The sequence below is a fragment of the Schistocerca nitens genome, chromosome 6 (genome assembly GCF_023898315.1).
Source record: "Schistocerca nitens isolate TAMUIC-IGC-003100 chromosome 6, iqSchNite1.1, whole genome shotgun sequence".
In the NCBI taxonomy this organism is placed as follows: Eukaryota; Metazoa; Arthropoda; class Insecta; order Orthoptera; family Acrididae; genus Schistocerca; species Schistocerca nitens.
The window spans coordinates 661061510-661085370 of NC_064619.1; the positions used below are offsets into that span (position 1 = coordinate 661061510).

At 42.2% G+C, this 23861-nt stretch overlaps 1 protein-coding gene across 1 annotated transcript in view; it reads left to right on the forward strand.

The window, feature by feature from the left end:
- Positions 1–23861, forward strand: part of LOC126262358 (interleukin-1 receptor-associated kinase 1-like) — a 193902-nt gene that overhangs the window by 65864 nt on the left and 104177 nt on the right. Inside the window, exon 3 of the mRNA XM_049958943.1 lies at positions 6442–6572. Within this exon, the coding sequence (XP_049814900.1) occupies positions 6442–6572 (131 nt within the window). The remainder of the gene's footprint in view (positions 1–6441; positions 6573–23861) is intronic.

Genomic DNA, 23861 nt, shown 5'->3' on the forward strand with positions numbered 1-23861 from the left:
AACAGGCAAACGGGACAACGCATCGGCGTTGCCGTGCTTAGCAGTGGACCGATACAAGATATCGTAGCGGTTGGCAACCTCATCACGCAATGCGTGGGGAGTTGCGCGCTCTGAAAATTTTGGTTGCGCGTTGACTTCAGTTCCAAATGTGCTTCATAGTTCTTAGCGCAACCAAGGCCCGGGGCAAAAATGTCTGCAAATTCCTCACATAGACTAGAAACACTGTCTGATTCACTGATAGGACCTGATTGACGATAGACAAGTTAAACAATTGAAATAAATCTAAACCAAACAAGTTCACTGCCGAAGAAGAACGAAGAATGTAAAAAGACACAAGTTGTGTTTGTCCCTTGTATGTTGCAAGAAGAGTGCACTGCCCTAATACAGGGATAGCTTGTCCGGAATAACTCGTGAGCTGAACATTGGCTGCACGCAACGGAGGTGTGCCCAGTTGTTTGTACGTGGCGTGATTGAGCAATGAAACTGCAGCTCCGGTATCGAGCTGGAATGGTATCATTTGTCCGGCAAAGTCCAAATCTACAAAAAGTTTATTGTCCTGCTGACGACAAGAGCGACTGCTTTGTGCAACTTGAACAGACACTGGTACAGAATCACGTGCGACGTGACGGGATTTCCGGCGACGTCGACGCACACTTTTTGTGGGACGAACACAGTCACTGTTAGCGAGAGGAACACTGGGCGGAGTGGCAGTAACTACATGAATGTCCATGGGCGAAGGTTCCCGAGCCTGAGTGTCCTTGGTTCGATTCCGGCGCGAAGCAAAGGGCCGGGAATGGTTGTGAATGTCCGATCTAAGCTTTTTCTGGCAAACACTTTGAACATGGCCTTTCTTATTACAGAAAAAGCAAATAGCCTGGTGTGACGGGCAATTCTCACGTGAATGTCTAGTTGCACACCGCGGGCATGATTTTAGAACTGCATTGGCATGCTTACGCGGCACACGTGTGTGCGAGCTAGGCTGCAGCTGCGCGGACGTGCGCGAGGGCAGGTTAGCGTTCCGTGCAGCGGGCCCGGCGGGCCGGTTAATGTGACACACTGCTGGCGAAGTTGCAAATGATTCCTGAGCAAAGTCAAGTGTGTCTTGCCTATCCAATATGTCTATCACTTGTTGCAGGGAGGGATTGACTAGTTTCAAAATCTGTTCCCGTATGCGAACATCAGAAACGTTCTGTGCAATTGCATCACGCACCATAGTATCTGAATAAGGGAGGCCACAGTCACATTCAAACGCACACTCCCTAGTAAGGCCTTGCAATGTTGCAACCCACTCCCTATTAGTCTGACCAGCCGTACGTTTTGTACGAAAGAACGTATACCTTTTCGCAATGACATTTACTGTGTCCTTGAAATAGGCATCTAAAGCAGACAAAATTTCTTCGTATGACAGAGTTGCTGGAAACAATTTCACTGTCACACGGTAGGTGGACACACCGACACACGAAAGGAAAAACGGCTGCCGCTCATTACCTTGAATTCTGTAGGCGGCGAGATGAAATCCAAATTGTCGAGACCATTCTGTCCAAGATTCGTTGGCTGCATCAAAACTACGGAAGGACGGTGCAACAGCGTGTTGTGGCTGCGGTAGCGATGAAGCGGCGGCGGCCGCATCGTTTTGCAGCGCACGTTGACCCTGGACGAGCTGTCCCAGGGCATCCAATAACGCCTGCGTCTGCTGATTCTGCAAGCGATAAAATTCGGACAGTACATCTGGAGAATGTGGCGAAGCCATGAAACAAGTAAATGTAAGCAATGAGAAAGAACAAGATCCTGATTAATCCGCGTCGCCAATGTTGTAGTGTCGGCCGATTTAAGCTAATGTTGTAGTAGCGGCCGATTTAAGCTACCACCTAGCAAGTGTGGTGTCTAGCGGTGACACCACAATAACAGTGGTATACAGCATTCTGGATGATACAAGTGAGACTCTCTCTTGAGGTACATGCAACGTTACAAATGGTTAATGGCGCCTTGCTAGGTTGTAGCCATTAACTTAGCTGAAGGCTATTCTAACTGTCTCTCGGCAAATGAGAGAAAGGCTTCGTACGTGTAGTCGCTAGCAATGTTGTCCGTACAACTCGGGCGAGTGCTAGTACGTCTCTCGAGACCTGCCGTGTGGTGGCGCTCGATCTGCGATCCTGACAGTGGCGACACGCAGGTCCGACATGTACTAATGGACCGCGGCCGATTTAAGCTACCACCTAGCAAGTGTGGTGTCTAGCGGTGACACCACAGTAACAGTACACACAACAAACTGCATGTCGTTAAGGAGGCTACGAATGTGTGGAAGACTCCCATGTGGGACTCTCACAGGAAATTGGCTGTCCTCTGCCAGCTCCACATTGTCCACGCTTTGGTGACCCATGGTTACCTCCTGTGGCATGAAGACCAGCCTGAGTGTTGGTGTGGTGCCCAGTTGACAGCGGCCCATATTCTGATGCACTGTCCCACTTTGAATGCCCAGTGACGAAATTTTGGGTTTTCGGACACGTTGACACTAATTTTATCTCACAACGCCATATCGGCTGATTTAGTTTTGCGTTTTATTCGTAAGAGTGGGTTTTATCATTTGATCTAAGTTTTAGCACATTTACTTTGTTCCTCTGTGTCCTCCACACTAGTGCTTCTAGGGTGGAGGTTTTAATGTGTTGCAGAGCGGCTGGCTTTTCCTTTTTTATTCTCGTGGTCAGCCAGCCATGGCAATCTGCTTTGCTGTTTTAATCTCTGCCTCCTGTTTCTTGCATTTCTGTGGTTTTCTTTTCCTCTTTTGTCCATTTATATGTTTGTTGCCCTTCATCATTCTTGTGATTTTTCCTTTCATTCCGTTTTGAGTTTTCAGTCTCTTTTGTTTTATTCTCACACTTGTGGCATTGTTTTATTTGGAACAAGGAACTGATGACCTCATAGTTTGGTCCCTTTCTCCCTCTTTTATACCAACCAACCAGCTAATCAGTCAATGTTTACCTTTTACCACAAAAACTGTTCACCTAAATATGAATTAGTGCAGTCATTTGAAACAGCTTTGTTAACCCCTTTTTTATGCTGTAATTTCATCTACAGCAGTTGTAGCTGATCTTGTCTCCTTGGTGTATAAAATAGGCTCAGGGAGGAATATGTTTCATCTTCATAGTGTAGGACTATCTTCTTGCTGGACACAATGATGAAGTCTGGCATAAGAGCACTTGGCAGTATTTGCACCACAATAGCTTATTCTGGATGTCTTGCTTGTCAGCTTTTGCACTTTTCATCGCCAACATTAATGAGCGTTGTATTTACCATATTCCGATTTCAGAAGCTTTTGAATGCCGTTTGAAAAAATATGTTGTTCCATTTGATAAAACTGTGCTTACTTCAATATCTTGGTTGATTCAAAAATTAAAAGTATTACCCACTGGACAAAATTAGGTGTCCCTCTGCCTACAAATGTTTGCCGAAAATCTTATTTTGTCATCTTGAAGCATTCATGATAATAAAAAGGATGCAAGTTTTTTTGTGATCCTAAACTTTTCAAGTTTCATGAATTTTAAACACATTAATAAAGATAGAATAAAAATGTATCATCACCGTTGTTGTTGTTGTTGTTGTTGTTGTCATTGTCGTCATCGTATGTTGGTGAATGTTTTGACTTAAATCATTGTATCACTTATGGAAGTAGCGTTTTTGTGTCTGGTTGTAGACTGTCCTGATGTGCAGTGTCTAAGGTCATTCTAACTTATGGAGAATATAAATTCTTCCACTGCCATTTGAACACGATTTGCACCTTGACCTTGCTTATAACATATAGTTAGCTTATCATGTGTTTGACAGGGCTATTGTTTGGGAAGTAATACCATTAAACAACAGTAGACACAACTTGGGAGTGGCTTCATTTAATGGTGTCCTTACAATAGTAAAACCAAGGTGTCACAGGTTGAGAGACTTGACTGAGACCATTAAGTGCAGACATGGATAGCATCTTTAATTATTCAAGAATAATATTCCACCAGAAGATTAAGAAAATGTTTGGTGCTTCAGCGAGGTACTGTAGCATTCCATTATGAGAAATGCAGCAGTTATATAATCACATCCTGAAAAACACTAAAGCACTTGTGACTCTTGAAATTTTCCCGGCATATCGAATATTCCGTAAGATTTCGGGATTGCAGCCGGATCTCATCGACTTCTTTCCACGATATTTCGGCTGCCAACCTTACAGCCATCTTCAGGGGAGTGTTTGACACTAGAGATTGCTAGTGCAAGTCGCTTTATTTATACTTAAAAGTGCCGCAGGCCGATAAGTGACAATGAATCCAAAAGAGGGACCCTCGTGAAGAGTGAATCGGCAATAAGTTTACGGCCGATATAACGGCGCTGTTTCACCATGCCCTGTCCTCTACGTACTTTCTATTTAATAATGAAGATTTTGAGCAACTTGACGGTGTTGCCATGGGCAGTCCTCTGTCCCCTCTGGTAGCCAACTTTTATATGGAAGACTCTGAGAAGAGGGCTCTCGATTCGGCGATGTTGAAACCAACAGTCTTCTGGCGGTACGTGGACGATACCTTTGTAGTGTGGCCTCACGGTGAAGAAGAGCTTTCACAGTTTTTACAACATCTGAATTCCATCCACACAAACATTCAGTTTACGATGGAAGTTGAAAAGGATGGTTGCCTACCATTTCTGGACGTCATGCTTAAACGCAGGGTGGATGGGTCATTGGGGCATTCTGTCTATCGAAAACCCACGCATACAGATCTGTACCTACAGGCGTCAAGCTGTCATCACCCGTCACAAACTATGGGTGTTCTTCGAACGTTGGTGCATAGGGCACATGTCGTGTCTGATAAAGACAGCCTTGCAGACGAATTAGAGCACTTGAAATCGGTATTTCAACATAATGGATATTCTGCACGTCAGGTCAGTACTGCTTTAAGGAGGAAAAATCGTGACCACCCACAAGATCAAGAGGATAAGGAGGTGTTTAAGTCCAGAGCATTTCTCCCATATGTCGGGAACATTTCATCGAAAGTAGGCAGAATTTTAAAGAAACATCGTGTGAAAGCAATCTTCCGGCCACCTACAAAGACTCGTGCTCTTCTGGGCTCAGCCAAGGATGATCTGGGATTACGGAAGGCTGGAATTTATAAAATACCTTGCAAGTGTGGGAAAGCCTACATTGGTCAAACCACACGCACAGTACACGACCGCTGCATTGAACATGAGCGCCACACTCGCCTTTTACAGCCCAATAAGTCGGCCATAGCCGAACATTGTATATCCACAGGACATACTATGGATTATTCGGCCACGAAAATCTTGGCCCCATCGAGATCCTTCTGGGATTCAGTTGTGAAGGAATCCGTCGAAATACGTTTAGCGGAAAATCTCATTAATCGTGATGGCGGCTTTTTATTGAATAAGGCCTGGGACCCGTTGATTTCTTTAATTTCAACCAAAAGAAAACTTTTTATGGCTTCTGACATGTCGAGCGACAAGTAATTTTAAATTTAATATTGAAATTTTCCTTTTATTGTTTTGGACACATCTGTGTGCATGTTTTACTTTTTTCATGCATTCGTTGGCGCTCCATAGATGCAGTAATATTGTAGAGGGCCTTGGAATCGACAGGTGGCGCACATGCTACGGTAACTTGCGCATGCGCGCCTGCGGCACTTTTAAGTATAAATAGAGCAACTTGCACTAGCAATCTCCAGTGTCAAACACTCGCCTGAAGATGGCTGTAAGGTTGGCAGCCGAAATATCGTGGAAAGAAGTCGATGAGATCCGGCTGCAATCCCGAAATCTTATGGAATACTAAAGCACTTGTTACCCAGTATGGAAACTATAAACCGTATAATGAATAAAGGTGAAATAAGATGAAAAACTAACTGACTGTATATCAAAGCCTGTTTGCCATAACAAGCTTACTGAGTGCCTTTTGTTATTTTAGTGAATCCTTTAAATTTTTATTTATTAAAAAATTTGTGAAGTTAGTTTTATTGTGTAGGAAAAGCTCTTAATATGTATGGCTTAGGGTCCTGTCAGATATGTAAAGTGTGTTCTATAAAGCTTTCACCAAATATAAATTTTGATAAGGCTCTCAAATGTTTTTCTGATGGTGCTGTAAAAACTAAGGTGTAGACTGTCCTTCAGGTGGTGATGTCAGTATTGATGGAAGACTCCAAATTCAGTATATGTCTTCCATCAGTAGCCAACATCGTCTTTTGAAGGTGGTGAAAAGGTACTTAATCAAAATCCAGTTTTATGACTCTATCCTACACAACACCTGAGTGCCTCAGCAGAAGGTCTTAGGACCATTTTTGGTGTGCTGAATAATGGAGCACGATGAATCGTTAATTTTTAATCAAGTTAAGAAATTGTGGTATATTGTGCAACATGTGATTTCATTTACATACATGTAACAAGTGTTTACTTTTTTTGTGACAGTTGATCCACAGTACCATCACTTTATATATGAAGGAGAGCAGTTTCTGGACTTAACTGAACGTGCCAAGTACTTGGAGGAATTAAAAAACAATAAATCAAATGTGCCAGTCTTATCACCTTCTGTTGTTCCTGTGAGTTAAGGATTTATTTGTTTTTTTTATAAGTGTTGTTAAAAATTGTTTTATCATTTTTTGTTGTTGGGCAATGTTGATTTCATGTAATCTTTCTTTGTAAATAAATTGTGAAACAAAAGAAATGAAATAGAGTTCTACTGTGAAATTTGGCTTTCTACATATTTTATTTGCATTTTCATCCTGTGGTTTCTATATAGTTTTCCAGTAACTTGTTAAAAGTTTATTGCTATAACTGAATTTATTTTTAGTGGTCTAGGATATTGAGTCACTTTTCCTATTCTCCTACTGGTGTACATTTTGTCCTTTCCTCTTTTTCCTTGTCCATCACCTGTCAAGGGAACTGCACTAGTGCCCAGAAGTGAAGCATGATGAGGAAAATAGAAAAATTGAACAGTCATTCTCAACTGAACTTGTCTCTCCTGTATAGGAAAGAAGCATCATTTGCTTTGATTAGGCAGCTAATTGAAGGACAATGAAAATCAGTGTTGTTAGAGCTAAAGCTGCAGTCAGGAGAATATAGTATATTGATGAACTTACTTACTCAAGTTCACAATGTACACTTACTGCCACAAAAATGCATTATTGGCTATATTTTTCAGGGTAGAATCAGCAGATGCTTCGAAGCAGCTCAGATGTAGACTGCAGTCTCAGCAGCAATAAGTACGTCACAAAGCGTCATTTCATGGCTTTGTTGATGGTTCTGAGAGACAGGAATGTTTTTCATGACCAAGACTAATCTTTCGGCAACAGGACTGTTATCTGGAGTTGATGTCACAATGAAATTGTGTAATAGATAGTTGTCTGCAGAGCTTTTAAGTATCTCGAAAGCAGCAAGGCAAGACCATTTGCTCTTTGTAGGAATGTGCTCTTCATGAATGAATTCTGTTGTAGTGTGCAAAATGGTTTTTATGACACATGCATGGTGAAAAAGTGGTAGGCAGTGCAGTCACAGAAACATTGAGGGAATAGACATGTTTAGTGATGGTGTCCTGGTACTGGTATGTTACATGTTGTATCGGCATTCGGTTTCCTCACGTCTCTACTACAGACTATGCTATCTCAGTCCCAACTATGTGCGACATCTAAATGTGAGCATATCCTGTTGTTAAACATTTTGTTGTTGTGAAAAGTAATATCAAGTTTTGTTACTGTTTTAGTGATATGTGACTTTAATTTCAATTTTTTAAAATTTCATTTTATACACTAATAATCCAAATGTGTTGTCATTAAATTCTGCCTTATTTTGCAAATTTTCTCCATGCATAAGTGTGCAGCAAAGCTCCTGTTGGCTAGAATTTTCTTCCTGAAGTGGTTTTGAGCTCATTGTCAGTGGTAGAGGATGGATGCAGGGAGGGGGGGGGGCAAATATTACAGATATTAGAGATATTAGTTATCTGTTTAATTAGTGCTAACCTTCAGCCCTGCTAATTTGCAACTCTCCGATCAAATACAACTGAAGTGATGGGAGACACTTGTAACTACTAGAACTACAGCTCCTGTGTAAATTTTTCAGGCTGATAATCAAAATGAGCTCAGACCACTTCAAGCAGATATGAAATGGTGATCAAAACATAGCAAAGCTGTCTAAGGTGGCTGCTTCAATTATTTGGTACCAAGGACAACAGTGATGGTGATTCAGAAATTTACAAGCACTAATTGTTTCGCTGATGCCATAGATGAAAAACAAATATGGGAAGCTAAGTAAAGCTGCCCGAATACTTCAATATCAACATTTTTTCAGGTCGTGACAACGCACATGTACCTGTACATGACCTAGCTTTGCTGAGAAGGCTACAGGTGGACGGGTGGGTGAGGCAAACGTGTAACTTCCTTACTATCTAACCAAACATCTGCTAGAAGCTGCTGAAATATTGGTACATTCCATTCTGGATTTTCCATTGTTGCATATTATGTGGCTCATTTTTGTTTTAAGAAAACTCAAGATCACAGAATATCTCACTTATTTATGATCTTGACTTTTTTTCTAACTGGTTATCAAGAACAGATCACTGTTACCTACTTACCACACTGGTTAAAATATCATGTGGCACCTAAAACAGTCTGAATAACAAGCAACAATATGTTAAGTGTGTCACCACTCACAGGTTGATAACTAAAAAACTAAGGGTGGAGTGAAACCTGCATTAAGGCATTAGCAAGTCATGAGACAATTGTTGATGCCAAAAAGATGAGTAACTTGTGCCTGGTACCCCTGCCATTGCTCCAACTAGTCAGAGGAGCCTGTAGCTGTTATTTGGAGCATCACAGTTGCAATTCGTTCAAGTGATTAATCACCATGTAACATGGGTAACTCAAAGTTACTCAAAAATTTCGAATGAAAATCTGTTCAAAAATGAAGCAAAGAGAAGCATAAAAACTAAAACTTTAATGAGAAGTCAGGTAGAAACACCAAGGGACGAACCAAATCAATTTCATGAGGATGTTATTGTGAAATTTATCTCTTTTAGCAGAGCTTTTCTGTTTTTAATCATTCCAGATAAATTCTGGGATGGCTTCATGAACATGGTCACAATCAATTTTCTTCCCCTTCTCATAACCCAGTAGTTTAGTGCTCTATCTGCAATGACTTGTGTCTTGACTACCCCCTCCTTAGCAATTAGGCATGTGCTGTGGGATAATTATATAATTATTATGTCACTTCATGCAAGGCTATCTCTTACAGTATTCATATCTGACAAACTTGCAATGTCTTCTTGCGATGTTGGATTATGCCTTCAAACTATTCCTAGAACAAAAATTCCAAATGATTTGCTATTGTAAATTTGTTCTTCTTGGATTATGATTTTCCTTGCATTGAAACCTTTCATTGTTTCTTATTATTCAAGGAGATTGGTTGCAGTCCATTTTTATCTGTTGTGTGGCTCAACTGGGAAGAATGTTGTTATAGTTTGATTTTCTGGTCACTCTAGTTCTCTTCCACCACCTGCTGCTCTTTACAGTTGCTGTTCTGTCCTTTTCTTTTGTTACTAGAAAATCTTTCCCAGAAAATCAAGACGTCAATGTAAATAAATTAAAATATGAATATAACAGAGGGAAACATTCCACGTGGAAAAATATATCTAAAAAGAAAGATGATGAGACTTACCAAACAAAAGCGCTGGCAGGTCGATAGACACACAAACAAACACAAATATACACACAAAATTCAAGCTTTCGCAACAAACTGTTGCCTCATCAGGAAAGAGGGGAAGGAGAGGGAAAGACGAAAGGATGTGGGTTTTAAGGGAGAGGATAAGGAGTCATTCCAATCCCGGGAGCGGAAAGACTTACCTTAGGGGGAAAAAAGGACAGGTATACACTCGCACACACACCCATATCCATCCACACATACAGACACAAGCAGACATATTTAAAGACAAAGAGTTTGGGCAGAGATGTCAGTCGAGGTGGAAGAGTAGAGGCAAAGAAGTTGTTGAAAGACAGGTGAGGTATGAGTGGCGGCAACTTGAAATTAGCGGAGATTGAGGCCTGGCGGATAACGAGAAGAGAGGATATACTGAAGGGCAAGTTCCCATCTCCGGAGTTCGGATAGGTTGGTGTTGGTGGGAAGTATCCAGATAACCCGGACGGTGTAACACTGTGCCAAGATGTGCTGGCTGTGCACCAAGGCATGTTTAGCCACAGGGTGATCCTCATTACCAACAAACACTGTCTGCCTGTGTCCATTCATGCGAATGGACAGTTTGTTGCTGGTCATTCCCGCATAGAATGCATCACAGTGTAGGCAGGTCAGTTGGTAAATCACGTGGGTGCTTTCACACGTGGCTCTGCCTTTGATCGTGTACACCTTCCGGGTTACAGGACTGGAGTAGGTGGTGGTGGGAGGGTGCATGGGACAGGTTTTGCACCGGGGGCGGTTACAAGGATAGGAGCCTACCCTCTGGCTCCTATCCTTGTAACCGCCCCCGGTGCAAAACCTGTCCCATGCACCCTCCCACCACCACCTACTCCAGTCCTGTAACCCGGAAGGTGTACACGATCAAAGGCAGAGCCACGTGTGAAAGCACCCACGTGATTTACCAACTGACCTGCCTACACTGTGATGCATTCTATGTGGGAATGACCAGCAACAAACTGTCCATTCGCATGAATGGACACAGGCAGACAGTGTTTGTTGGTAATGAGGATCACCCTGTGGCTAAACATGCCTTGGTGCACAGCCAGCACATCTTGGCACAGTGTTACACCGTCCGGGTTATCTGGATACTTCCCACCAACACCAACCTATCCGAACTCCGGAGATGGGAACTTGCCCTTCAGTATATCCTCTCTTCTCGTTATCCGCCAGGCCTCAATCTCCGCTAATTTCAAGTTGCCGCCACTCATACCTCACCTGTCTTTCAACAACTTCTTTGCCTCTACTCTTCCACCTCGACTGACATCTCTGCCCAAACTCTTTGTCTTTAAATATGTCTGCTTGTGTCTGTATGTGTGGATGGATATGGGTGTGTGTGCGAGTGTATACCTGTCCTTTTTTCCCCCCAAGGTAAGTCTTTCCGCTCCCGGGATTGGAATGACTCCTTATCCTCTCCCTTAAAACCCACATCCTTTCGTCTTTCCCTCTCCTTCCCCTCTTTCCTGATGAGGCAACAGTTTGTTGCGAAAGCTTGAATTTTGTGTGTATATTTGTGTTTGTTTGTGTGTCTATCGACCTGCCAGCGCTTTTGTTTGGTAAGTCTCATCATCTTTCTTTTTAGATAAATAAATTAAAATAAATTATTATAGCTTCTTAAGATGCATAACTTTATTTGGTTAGTATAGTCCAATTCAAAAACTTAACCCTAAGTCTGTCCTTATCCACTGTTGTTTCTTATTATTCAAGGAGATTGGTTGCAGTCCATTTTTATCTGTTGTGTGGCTCAAGTGGGAAGAATGTTGTTATAGTTTGATTTTCTGGTCACTCTAGTTCTCTTCCACCACCTGCTGCTCTCTACAGTTGCTGTTCTGTCCTTTTCTTTTGTTACTAGAAAATCTTTCCCAGAAAATCAAGACGTCAATGTAAATAAATTAAAATAAATTATTATAGCTTCTTAAGATGCATAACTTTATTTGGTTAGTATAGTCCAATTCAAAAAATTTACCCTAAGTCTGTCCTTATCCACTGTTGTGATTTATACTGAGTTACTTACTTCATTATACAGTACCAATAAACAGATCTGTTTTCTTATGCCCTCCTGTTGTCTGATGACAATTGAAAGTCTAAGATTTAGCTTTGGATTGTCAAAAGAAAAGAGAGGTTAATACTAACTAATTCGAGATAGGCATGCCATTGTAGCAATTGCTGAGACATGAAGAGCTACAAATGCAAACAATGACACTTGAAGCAGCACATTTTTCAAAACAATTGCTTCTTCATCAGGAAAAAGAAACAAACAGGAAACAAGAAAAATAAATAGAAAATCATAGGTAGTGAACACAAGCACAAATTTCTCCTTTCAGTGATGTGAGAGAGGGGTAACAGAATGAAGTAGAAATACTGACAGACAGACCAACAGTGGAGTTATGAATATTTGTAATGATCTGTGGACATTTTACAAGTCAAACTAAAGCTAATAGTGAATGAAGCAGTATATCTACAAAATATAAAAAAAAGGCCCCCCGTTGACAGCTATTTGAAGATCAGGTTCCTGTCATTGTCAAATTAAAGTACTGTTATTAAATATTTAATGATATAATCAGCATCAGGATGCTGGAGCCTCCTGCGGTATTGGGAACTAGAATAGATCCTGGTTATTCCTTGCCTGTCCGAAGAGGCGACTGAGAGGAGTTGTGTTGTATACCTAGTGAAACTTAACATTGATGACTGGGCCATTATTAGGACCAGAATTAGTTTGTGTTCATTTCACCTTTCCTTCAAATTTTTGGCATAATTACTTATGGTCCCCTCTTAGGGTTCAACCACCACTGTTCTAAATTTCACAGAAGGGCACACTATTTGGTGGAGGACATCTTACATGGCGCATAATATATCCACTATGCACTGTGACCTTCTGCACTTACTATTAGAGGAGATTTATTTTCACATCTGAAACATAGTGCGGTAGTCTATCCTTCATTGTGGGGGGGGGGGGGGGGGGGTCATCATATACCCTCTTGGCTGTAGCCTCCTGACTACACAGGGACTGCACTGCTGAAATCTGAGCTGTTACCTCCCCATGAATGGCAAGAAGTAGGTGCTTGTCCAATCTGGGACTCTGGACAATTGATACAGTGCCAGGGAACCTTTGCCTTGGTGGGGTGGCACTGGTGCTGAGTGTTCCCAGTTGGAGTGAGTGGCACCATTGTGCAAGATCTGCAATGAAGCAGGTCAAACTCATTCATTTGCAGTGAAATGGGTCAAACTCATCCAGACTGGTGGCAATGCCAACACTGCCACCTCAGCAGACAGAACGCAAGATTCTGACACAGACTTACAACCACATAGTGTTTGTCTCTGGCCATGCCATAGGATGAGATTCAGTCAAGGAGAAATGGAGGTGGACAATACACTCATCTCGTGGTATGTCCCAGAACTGACAGGAAATCTTTTGCAACACTAAAGCCATTGTTTTTCATTAAATATATTCAGGATCTGTTCAGAGAAGTCACAGCAATAGATAATATGTGAAATGAATGTTTGTTGACCAAAGCATTATATGCTAACCCACCGCAGGCACTTCAGGCCTGTGACAAGCTCAGGGATAATACCGGTTACCATTTCTCCTCATAACAAACTTGACAGGATTTAAGGTGTCATCTTCAATCAGGACCTTTCACTACAAACAGAAGAAGAATCTTGCTTACCCAGAGCAGTGTGGAATCCGTTGTATCCAGAGGACCTAAGGACAATAGGCTGGACACTGGATCTTTCATCCTAGCCTTCAGCAGATATGTTTCACCTGAGAAAGTTAAGGTAGTGGTTTTTAGGTGTCATGTAAAACCTGTTTTCGTGCTCCTGTGAGATAGAGGTTTGCGCACATGTTGTCCTGCTGTACTAATGACATTACTTGTGAAACGTGTGGTGGAACAACACGACTTTCTGTGAGTTCCCTAAATCTATTCAGGCAAATGCCGGGATGGTTCCTTTGAACCCCCAAATCAACCAACCAACCAACCAACACATGACAGCAGTCCTTGTGAAAACCTCCCCACAAGTGTTAAACCACTCACAACACCTTCTCCCTCTTTTGCTGATGTGTTCAGTTTTCGAGGAGGAGAAGAAAATCCAGGAATATAAAACATTCTAATGCCTGTCTTATTAAGAAGCTGAGAAAAAGTCTGAACGACTCCATCTGACCAGTATGAGCTCAAACTTTGCAAACTGTGTTTCAAAAGTCACACCTAGCATGACGACAATTGTCAGACAGTAACTGCTGGTCCTAGATATGTCAATTATCATTCAGGGGAGGGTGCACCAACTCCCTCAACTGTCACACCTACAGCACCAGTGGTTACCACCCCATTGGTGCAGCCGGAGATGCCTCGTCCTCCTCTGACATCACCAGGGAAGAGGACACCTGCCAAGGTGCCCTTCTCCCAGGACAAAACATACCAACAGTCTACCACCAACTAATGGCTGACAGAGCCACAGACTGCAGGTCATAGAAACAAATGGTCCTTACTGTCCCAGAAGTAAAGGCGGGAAAATCCTCACAGAAATAAAAACCTCACTGAAACAAGGAGGATAAAGTGAAAGTTAACTCTGCTCCTCTGGTCGATTCAGTCCCCATCTCCTCGAGTTCAACCCATTGAAAACCATTGAAGAACTACTCATTTAGATGGAGCACCACTCAGCAGCAGAGTAACTCATATGCCTGTTTCTGATTCAGTATTTTCTGAGGTGAAATGTAACTGTAACAGCTACCATTGCCACATGATCAAACCCCGTGATCAAACTCTGTGGCCCAAGCACTATAGGATTAAGTATGGTGCATGTGATGCTGAAAAACGTTTAAGTGAGCTCCACTGAAATGTTTAGAGAATGACTACAGATTTCATTGTGCCAAGTTACTGGGACCAGCGAGTGGGTTTAGCTTGTGTATGAATTAACAGATTCTGATACTAGATGACAGCATGAATGTGTATTGCATACTGGATAAGTTACATTACATACCTGGATGTGCAGGTTCAGATAGCATTGGTAGCTGCTGCAATCTTCCTTTGCTTCCTGTAATGATGGAAGCAGTGATCATAATGGGGTCAGATGAACAGCTGATGGCATTTGCATCTGTAACAACTGGATTAACAGGTGTTGCTGTTGTTAGTGATGTACAGGTACTAAAAGTAGGGCTCAATGGGCATACATTGAAGGAGGCTTAATGTGTAAAGTTTGTGGGCATCCAGATGGATAACAAACTGAGATGGTACCAGGACTTGCATAAGTTCTACTTGCTTTGCACTTAGAAATCTGTCTCAGTCTGTTGACTTAATGGTGGTACTGATCGAATACTTTGGATACATTCTCTCAGTAGTGTTCCATGGCATAATCTTGTGCAGCAAATTTTCCTGCTATTGGGAAAAACAAAGCCAGTTGTGCATGTGATGTTTGTTTAGCCAGTCATGCCAGAGTCCAGTAGTATTTCAGCATTTTAAGTATTTTTGACGGGCATAATCTCTTTCAAGTTCTGAAGGTGGCAGGGGTAAAATACAGGGAGCAAAAGGCTATTTACAATTTGTACAGAAACCAGATGGCAGTTATAAGAGTCAAGGGACATGAAAGGGAAGCAGTGGTTGGGAAGGGAGTGAGACAGGGTTTTAGCCTCTCCCCGATGTTATTCAATCTGTATATTGAGCAAGCAGTAAAGCAAAAAAAAGAAAAATTCGGAGTAGGTATTAAAATCCATGGAGAAGAAATAAAAACTTTGAGGTTCGCCGATGACATTGTAATTCTGTCAGAGACAGCAAAGGACTTGGAAGAGCAGTTGAACGGAATGGACAGTGTCTTGAAAGGAGGATATAAGATGAACATCAACAAAAGCAAAACGAGGATAATGGAATGTAGTCGAATTAAGTCAGGTGATGCTGAGGGAATTAGATTAGGAAATGAGACACTTAAAGTAGTAAAGGAGTTTTGCTATTTGGGGAGCAAAGTAACTGATGATGGTCAAAGTAGGAAGGATATAAAATGTAGATTGGCAATGGCAAGGAAAGCGTTTCTGAAGAAGGGAAATTTGTTAACATCGAGTATAGATTTAAATGTCAGGAAGTCGTTTCTGAAAGTATTTGCTTGGAGTGTAGCCATGTATGGAAGTGAAACATGGACAATAAATAGTTTGGACAAGAAGAGAATAGAAGCCTTTGAAATGTGGTGCTACAGAAGAATGCTGAAGACTAGATGGGTATATCACGTAACTAATGAGGAAGTATTGAATAGGATTGGGGAGAAGAGGAGTTTGTGGCACAACTTGACAAGAAGAAGGGATCGGTTGGTAGGACATGTTCTGAGGCATGAAGGGATCACCAATTTAGTATTGGAGGGCAGCGTGGAGGGTAAAAATCATAGAGGGAGACCAAGAGGTGAATACACTAAGCAGATTCAGAAGGATGTAGGCTGCAGTACGTATTGGGAGATGAAGAAGCTTGCACAGGATAGAGTAGCATGGAGAGCTGCATCAAACCAGTCTCAGGACTGAAGACCACAACAACAACAACAAGTATTTTATAAGAGGGTGTGTTGTTACACACACACACACACACACACACACACACACACACACACACACACACAAGGATTTTAACAACTGTCGGTCCAGAGATATATTTGTAAACACTTTTTTTTTTGTTACAATACTGACAGTAATGGGGGCAGGATTTGTTTTCAAAATTAGAAACTTTTTTGTCGTCATTTATCAGATGTTTGATGTAGCTCACCAAGTTTCCTTCTTCATTTCAGAGTAATCTCTACACCTGACATCTTGATCTCCATCTCATTGTACAGGTTTTGCCCTGCATGGGTCCCTCTGATACCATGGAAGCTATTCCCTGATATCGTAATACATGCCCTGCAATGCTATAAGTTCTTCTAACCATTGTTTCCCATATAATCCTTTCTTCGCTCTTATCTAGTTTTTCCAAAGTCCATGTTTCACATCCATACAATACTATGCTTCAGATGTATATTCTCATAAATTGCTTTCTCAGATTCAGGCATTATTAATACATTTCATTTAGTGAGAAATAGTTTCTTTTCCTCTGGTAATCCACTTCCACTGCACCTTGCTTTGTCCTTGAAGCGTTATTTCACTTGAAAAACAGCAGAATACCTGTACTTTGCATACTATGTGGCCTGAAATTTTGATATTAAATTTGTCATTAATGTCATATCTACTACTTCTCCATACTTTTATCTTTCTTTGGTTTACTGTCAGTCCTTATTCTGTGCTCAGAAGACTGTTAACCCCTTTCAGAAGATTGTATCAATCTTACTTGCTTTCACTGAAGTAATTGATGTCGTTAATTTTTTGATTGATCCCAGAACTGTAACCCCTCTCCTGAATCATTCTTTTATTTTTGTCATTGCTTCTGAAGGTACATGTTTAACAGAGAGAGTGGATACTTGCCATAATCCTTTATAATTCAAGCACTCCTCTGTTGGTTTCTCATTCTTATATTACCTTTTGGTTCTTGTACATACTGCACGTGTCTGCTGTTGACCATTTCCCTTTTGATTTCTTCACATTTTTCCTGCAGCCATTTTGCTTTAGCTTTCTTGCTCTTCCCACTGATTTCATTTTTATGTGAGTTAAATTGCTCTATGTATTTTCCTTTCTGAACATTTTTATATTTTTTTCTTTTGTCAATCAATTGAATTGTTTCTTCTTTCACTCTAGATTTCTTTTTGGATATTTTCTTTGTATCAAAACAAGAATTGGTACGTGGAATGTTAGAACTCTGCTACAAGCAGGAAAACTAGACAACCTTAAAAGAGAGATGGAAAGGAATCTTATGGACCTCATAGGTGTTGCTGAGGTAAGATGGAATGGATGTGGAGAGTTACAGTCAGATGAATATGTATTGTACTACTCAGGAGGAGAAGTAAAAGGAATGAATGGAGTAGAAATGATTATGACAAAGGAATTGGCTAAATGTGTGGAATATGTGGACTATGCAAATGACCTGGTTATTGGCGTAAGGCTGAAAAGAGCACAAAAAGATTTACTGATTGTTCAGGTGTATATGCCAACTTCAGAACATGATGACCAAATTGTAGAGGAAACATACAATGTAATAATGAGAATAATGGACAAAAATAAAAAATGCTGCAAAATAGTAATGGGAGACTGGAACGCCATTGTGGGAAAAGGGAAAGAGGGAAACATAGTAGGCAGTCATGGTCTTGGAAATAGAATTGATAGAGGTGAATGGCTAATTGACTTCTGCAGGGAAAGGCAGCTGATAGTGGCAATTGCATGATTCAAGAACCACAAGAGGAGGCTCTACAATCGGAAATCACCAGGGGATAAATACAGAAACCAAATCGATTTTATACTGGTAGAAGAAAGATACAGGAATGGAATCAGGAAGTTGCACACATTACCAGGTGCAGATATTAATAGCAACCACAACTTACTTATGGCAGATATAGAAATAAGAATGAAAAAACTGAAGAAGGTGACCATGCTGGAGAAGTGGGATCTAGAGAAGATAAGATCCAACAAAGAACAAATTACAGAAATGCTGTCACTTGAGTTTCTAAACACATTATGACACAAAGAACCACCTGATAACGTCAACGAGTACTGGAATATGCTGAAAGAAGGCATCATTAAAACAGGACAGCAAAATATAGAATATGTAAAAGGGAAAAGGGCAAAAAAATCATGGGTCACGTAAGAAATTATTTCCAAGATGGAGGAGAGAGGAAAATTTTAAAACAAGAACACTGAAGATGCAAGAAAGATGTACTGAAGGTTAAATAATGAAATGCGAAGAGAAACAGAACAGGCTAGGAAAAAAATGGCTAAAGGAGGAATGTGATGCAACTGAAAAACTGGACAGGAAGGGAAGATACAACTTACGATACAACAGAGTAAAGACTATGACATGAGATCAAAACACAGCAGGAAGTGCTACTATGGAAATTTTGAGTAAAGGCGGAGAGGTAGTCTACAAAGATCGTGATGATGTCCTCCAGAGATGGGAAGAAAGTGTAAAAGAGCTATATGACACAGATCGCAAACCAGAAACTCTGGAACTTGAATCACTCAACAGTGTAAGTGATGACTAGAAAGGACGAACCATCATAATGGAAGAAGTAAAGTCTGCCATAGCTGCAATGAAAAATGGCAAAGGTACAGATACAATACAAAATTGTTGAGGCTTTCGTGGCCACTTGTTGACAAACTGCCTATTGGCTTCTGTCTCGGGTTCTTCGGCCGACGTTCATCTAATGATTTTTCTGACGTTTCGCCAGCACGAGTGGCTGGCATTGTCAAAGCTTCACCCTTCATTGCCGGTGGTGAACTGGAGCCGAGCTCGCGGGCGCAGGCTATATGTACCTGGCGCGCCAACGTCCGAGGGCTTCTCCGCGGTCATTTCCGGTGCGGTTCTCCTCTTGCTACCTGCGACGGTCATTCGCTGCAGTACGGGAAGCCAGGATCCGTTGACCTTAAGGCTTTCCTCTTTCTTGTTCAAACTGTTTGCGTGTTTTTGTATTTCTACAGCTTCTCTGAACAAGCGCGTGTGATAGTGCTTCTCTACAGCCAGAACTTCCGTGTCGGCGAATTTTATTACATGGTCGGTCTCATTCAGTGCGTGCTCTGCCACGCCGATTTCTCCACCTGCCCCAACCTGCAATGTCGCTTATGCTCTTTGATCCTGGTGTTAATGGATCATCCAGTCATTCCGACATAAACTTTTCCGCATGTGCATGGTATACGGTATATTCCCGACATTGCAAGTGGGTCTCTTTTCTCCTTCGCCGATCTAAGACACTCTTTGATCTTCCTTGTCGGTTTGAAAATCGTCTTTACGCCATGTTTGCGCAATATACGGCCGATTCTGTCCGTCACTCTGGGAATGTATGGCAGAAAGGCCGTACCTGACAATTCTTTTTCCGGTTCCTTACTTCGCCGAGGGTTGGGCTCTGTTACACTTCTAATATAATTTGTGGAGTAACCATTGCTCCTCAGGACAGTTTCCAGGTGTTGCATTTCTCGTTTGAGGTGTTGCGGCTCATATTCGTCCTGCTCTCGTTACGAGCGTACTAATCATGCCTCTTTTCTGGCTCGGGTGGTGGTTTGACAGTTTGTGCAGGTATCGGTCCATGTGAGTCGGTTTTCGATACACGCTGTGTCCCAGATCTTCGCCGTCCCTTGTGACCAGAACATCTAGAAATGGCAGTTTCTTGTCCTTTTCTACTTCCATGGTAAATGTTATGTTGGCATGGAGGCTGTTCAAGTGTCTTAGGAAGTCACTGAGCTGTTCTTCACCATGGCTCCACACCACGAAAGTATCATCGACGTACCTGTACCACACCTTAGGTTTGTAAGTCGCCGAGTCCAGTGCCTGTGCTTCGAATTGTTCCATGAAGAAGTTGGCCACCACTGGACTGAGAGGACTACCCATGGCGACGCCTACCAGCTGCTCGTAGAAATCGCCATTCCACGTGAAATAGCTCGTGGTGAGACATGCATGGAAGAGCTTTCTGATGTCTAGCGGAAAAATGGAACCAATGTGCTCCAGAGCGTCACTGAGTGGCACTTTCGTAAATAACGAAACAACATCAAAGCTGACCAGGATGTCGTTTGGTGCAAGTTTCAGTTTCTTCAGCTTCTCAATGAAATGTCCTGAGTCCTTAATGTATGTGTCGGTCTTCCCCATGTGTGGCTGGAGCAGAGAGGCCAAGTGTTTTGCCAGTTTATATGTCGGTGATCCAGGAGCGCTAACGATCGGTCTCAGTGGAACGTTGTTCTTATGGATCTTGGGTAATCCATACAGCCGAGGTGGTAGGGCTTCTGTGTTGCGCAGGTTTCTCTGTATGTCCGCCGGCAGAGAAGACGCCTTGATTAATCGATTCGTATTCCGTGTGATACGTTGCGTCAGATGTGCGCTTAGTTTTTGGTACGTCGTCAGATCTAATAGGTCTCGGATCTTTTGCTCATAATCTTCGGTCTTCATTACGACGGTCGCATTCCCCTTATCGGCAGGCAGTACCAATATACTCTTGTCGGCGTTGAGATTCTTAATGGCTTGTACCTCTTCTTTCTTCAGGTTGCAAGCTGGTGGTTTTGCTCGGCGCAGTATCCTGGCTGTTTCCGTGCGTATTTCCTCTGCCCTTTCACAAGGAAGGGTACGAATGGCTGCTTCGGTGTTGGCAATGATGTCCTCCATAGGTATAGTTCTCGGGATGATAGCGAAATTCCCTCCTTTTTGAAGAACAGACACTTCCTCTTCGGTCAATTGTTGTTCAGTGAGGTTGACCACTGTGTGTGACATGTCGGGAGTCGCCTTGTCGGTGTGCTTCCGGCATCTTTCAAACTTTTTCTTCTGTCGATCGGTGCAGCGCTCGAGTTTGTTCTGCATGCTCCTGTGAGTGATGCTGTCAATCTTGTCCCAGTCGTCTCGATGCATTCTGCTACTTAGTTGATAGAAAAGGTCCAGAAGTTCCTGATCCGTTCTTGCCAAGTCTCTCCGTGTTGTATGTATTCGCTCACGAAGAAAAGCTCGTTCCATTCTGTCGTAGATACGATGTGCTTGGGCGGTGGTGAATAGACGCTTACATCTCAAGAACTTCGGTGTAGCACATTCATCTCGGCAACGTGACAGAAAGGCGAGAGAGGACATCAGTCGCGCTTTCTTCTTCCGTCGTTGGTCAAGGCGTCGGTACAATCTGCAAATCTCCTCCCCGTAGAGGCGTAATACAAAATTGTTGAGGCTTTCGTGGCCACTTGTTGACAAACTGCCTATTGGCTTCTGTCTCGGGTTCTTCGGCCGACGTTCATCTAATGATTTTTCTGATGTTTCGCCAGCACGAGTGGCTGGCATTGTCAAAGCTTCACCCTCCATTGCCGGTGGTGAACTGGAGCCGAGCTCGCGGGCGCAGGCTATATGTACCTGGCGCGCCAACGTCCGAGGGCTTCTCCGCGGTCATTTCCGGTGCGGAAATCGGCCGTGGCAGAGCACGCACTGAATGAGACCGACCATGTAATAAAATTCGCCGACACAGAAGTTCTGGCTGTAGAGAAGCACTATCACACGCGCTTGTTCAGAGAAACTGTAGAAATACAAAAACACGCAAACAGTTTGAACAAGAAAGAGGAAAGCCTTAAGGTCAACGGATCCTGGCTTCCCATACTGCAGCGAATGACCGTCGCAGGTAGCAAGAGGAGAACCGCACCGGAAATGACCGCGGAGAAGCCCTCGGACGTTGGCGCGCCAGGTACATATAGCCTGCGCCCGCGAGCTCGGCTCCAGTTCACCACCGGCAATGGAGGGTGAAGCTTTGACAATGCCAGCCACTCGTGCTGGCGAAACGTCAGAAAAATCATTAGATGAACGTCGGCCGAAGAACCCGAGACAGAAGCCAATAGGCAGTTTGTACAGATACAATACCAAAAAATGGCAAAGGTACAGATACAATACCAGGAGAAATATTAAAATGCTTGAACCAAGATGGAATAAGAGAAATATTAAGGTTATATAATAAAATATACGACAGTGGTGAATGGCCTGAGGACTTTCTGACAACAGTAATGATTCCATTATCGAAAAAACAAGGAACCAAGAAATGCAGTGAGCACAGGACAATGAGCCTCATTTCACATGCAGCCAAAGTGATGTTAAGAATAATTAATAAGGAACTTGAAAAAGTAATGGAGCATAATCTTGGAGAGGAGCAGTTTGGCTTCAGATGGAATACGGGCACCAGAGATGCAGTAGGGCTCCTACGAATCTTGGGAGAAAGGTTTATTGAAAAAGGAAAAGACCTCTATATGTGCTTCATCGATCTAGAAAAGGCATTTGACAATGTGGATTGGGACAAGCTGGCGACTATAATGAGGGGAAAGAGAGTGGACAGGAAAACCAGAAGACTTGTAAACTTGTTATATCTGAATAACAAAGCATCAGTTAAAGTGAGAGGAGAAAGTACAAACTGGATTGGACTAGGAAAAGGAGTAAGACAAGGATTCTGTCTATCACCTACCCTTTTCTACTTGGAAAGTATGATTGACCAATGCTCATTATATGACAAAGGAGTAGAAATTGGAGGAAGAGTAGGGTGTTTGAGGTTTCCTGATGACATGGTCCTTTTAACCACAGGGGAAAAAGAATTACGGGATTTAGTGGACACCATTGAAGCTAATGGAAAAAATTAGGGAATGAAAATTAACACAAAGTAAAACAAAAGTATTGGCACTAGGAGGAAATAAAGAAATAAAAATTATGCTGAATGGAGAAATATTAGAACAGGTGCAAAATTTTAAGTATTTTGGAAGCGGGATAGACACCAGCTGGAAGTGCAGCACAGAAATTAAAACAAGGATAGCAATGGCAAAAGAGGCATTTCATAAGAAAAGGAGAATTTTCTGCAGCAGTCTGGGCAGAGAACCGAGGAAAAGACTCATAAAGTGTTTTGTATGGAGTGTTCTTCTGTATGGTGCTGAAACATGGACTTTGAGGAAGAAAGACAGAGAGAGGCTGGAGGCTTTTGAGATGTGGACATGGTGGCAGAGGATGGAAAGAATAAGTTGGATGGACTGAGTAAAAATTGGATAGGTACTGAGAAGAGTGGGAGAGAAAAGACAGTTACTAGATGTAATAAAAAGAAGAAAAAGAAAATGGATTGGACATATATTAAGAAAGAATGATGGACTGATAAAAAGAGCTTTAGAAGGTTATGTAGAAGGGAAAAGGAAGTGAGGAAGGAAGAGATTTCAGATACTGGATGACGTGATGGATGGTACAACATACAACAGCCTTAAGAAGGAAGCAATGGATCACAGAAAATGGAGAGACAGAGGACCTGCTAATATGGGAGAAAACTTTATGGTGGTGGTGGTGGTGGTGGTGGTGGTGGTGGTGGTGGTGGTGATCTATATTTGTCTGTCCATTGTCTGTGATCACTCTTTTTAGAAATGTCCATTCCTTGACAACTGAACAGCGTGCTGTGTTACTCATTACTGCAGTATCTACAACCTCAGAGAACTTAAAATTCGCATCATTATTCCTCAGTACTTCAGTATTCCATTTCCTTGCACACTGATATTTCTTCCCCTTTCTCTTAAAACTCAACCCACTCTTAAACATTATTAAATTCTAATCTCAGTTTGTGTCTGCTCTGGGATA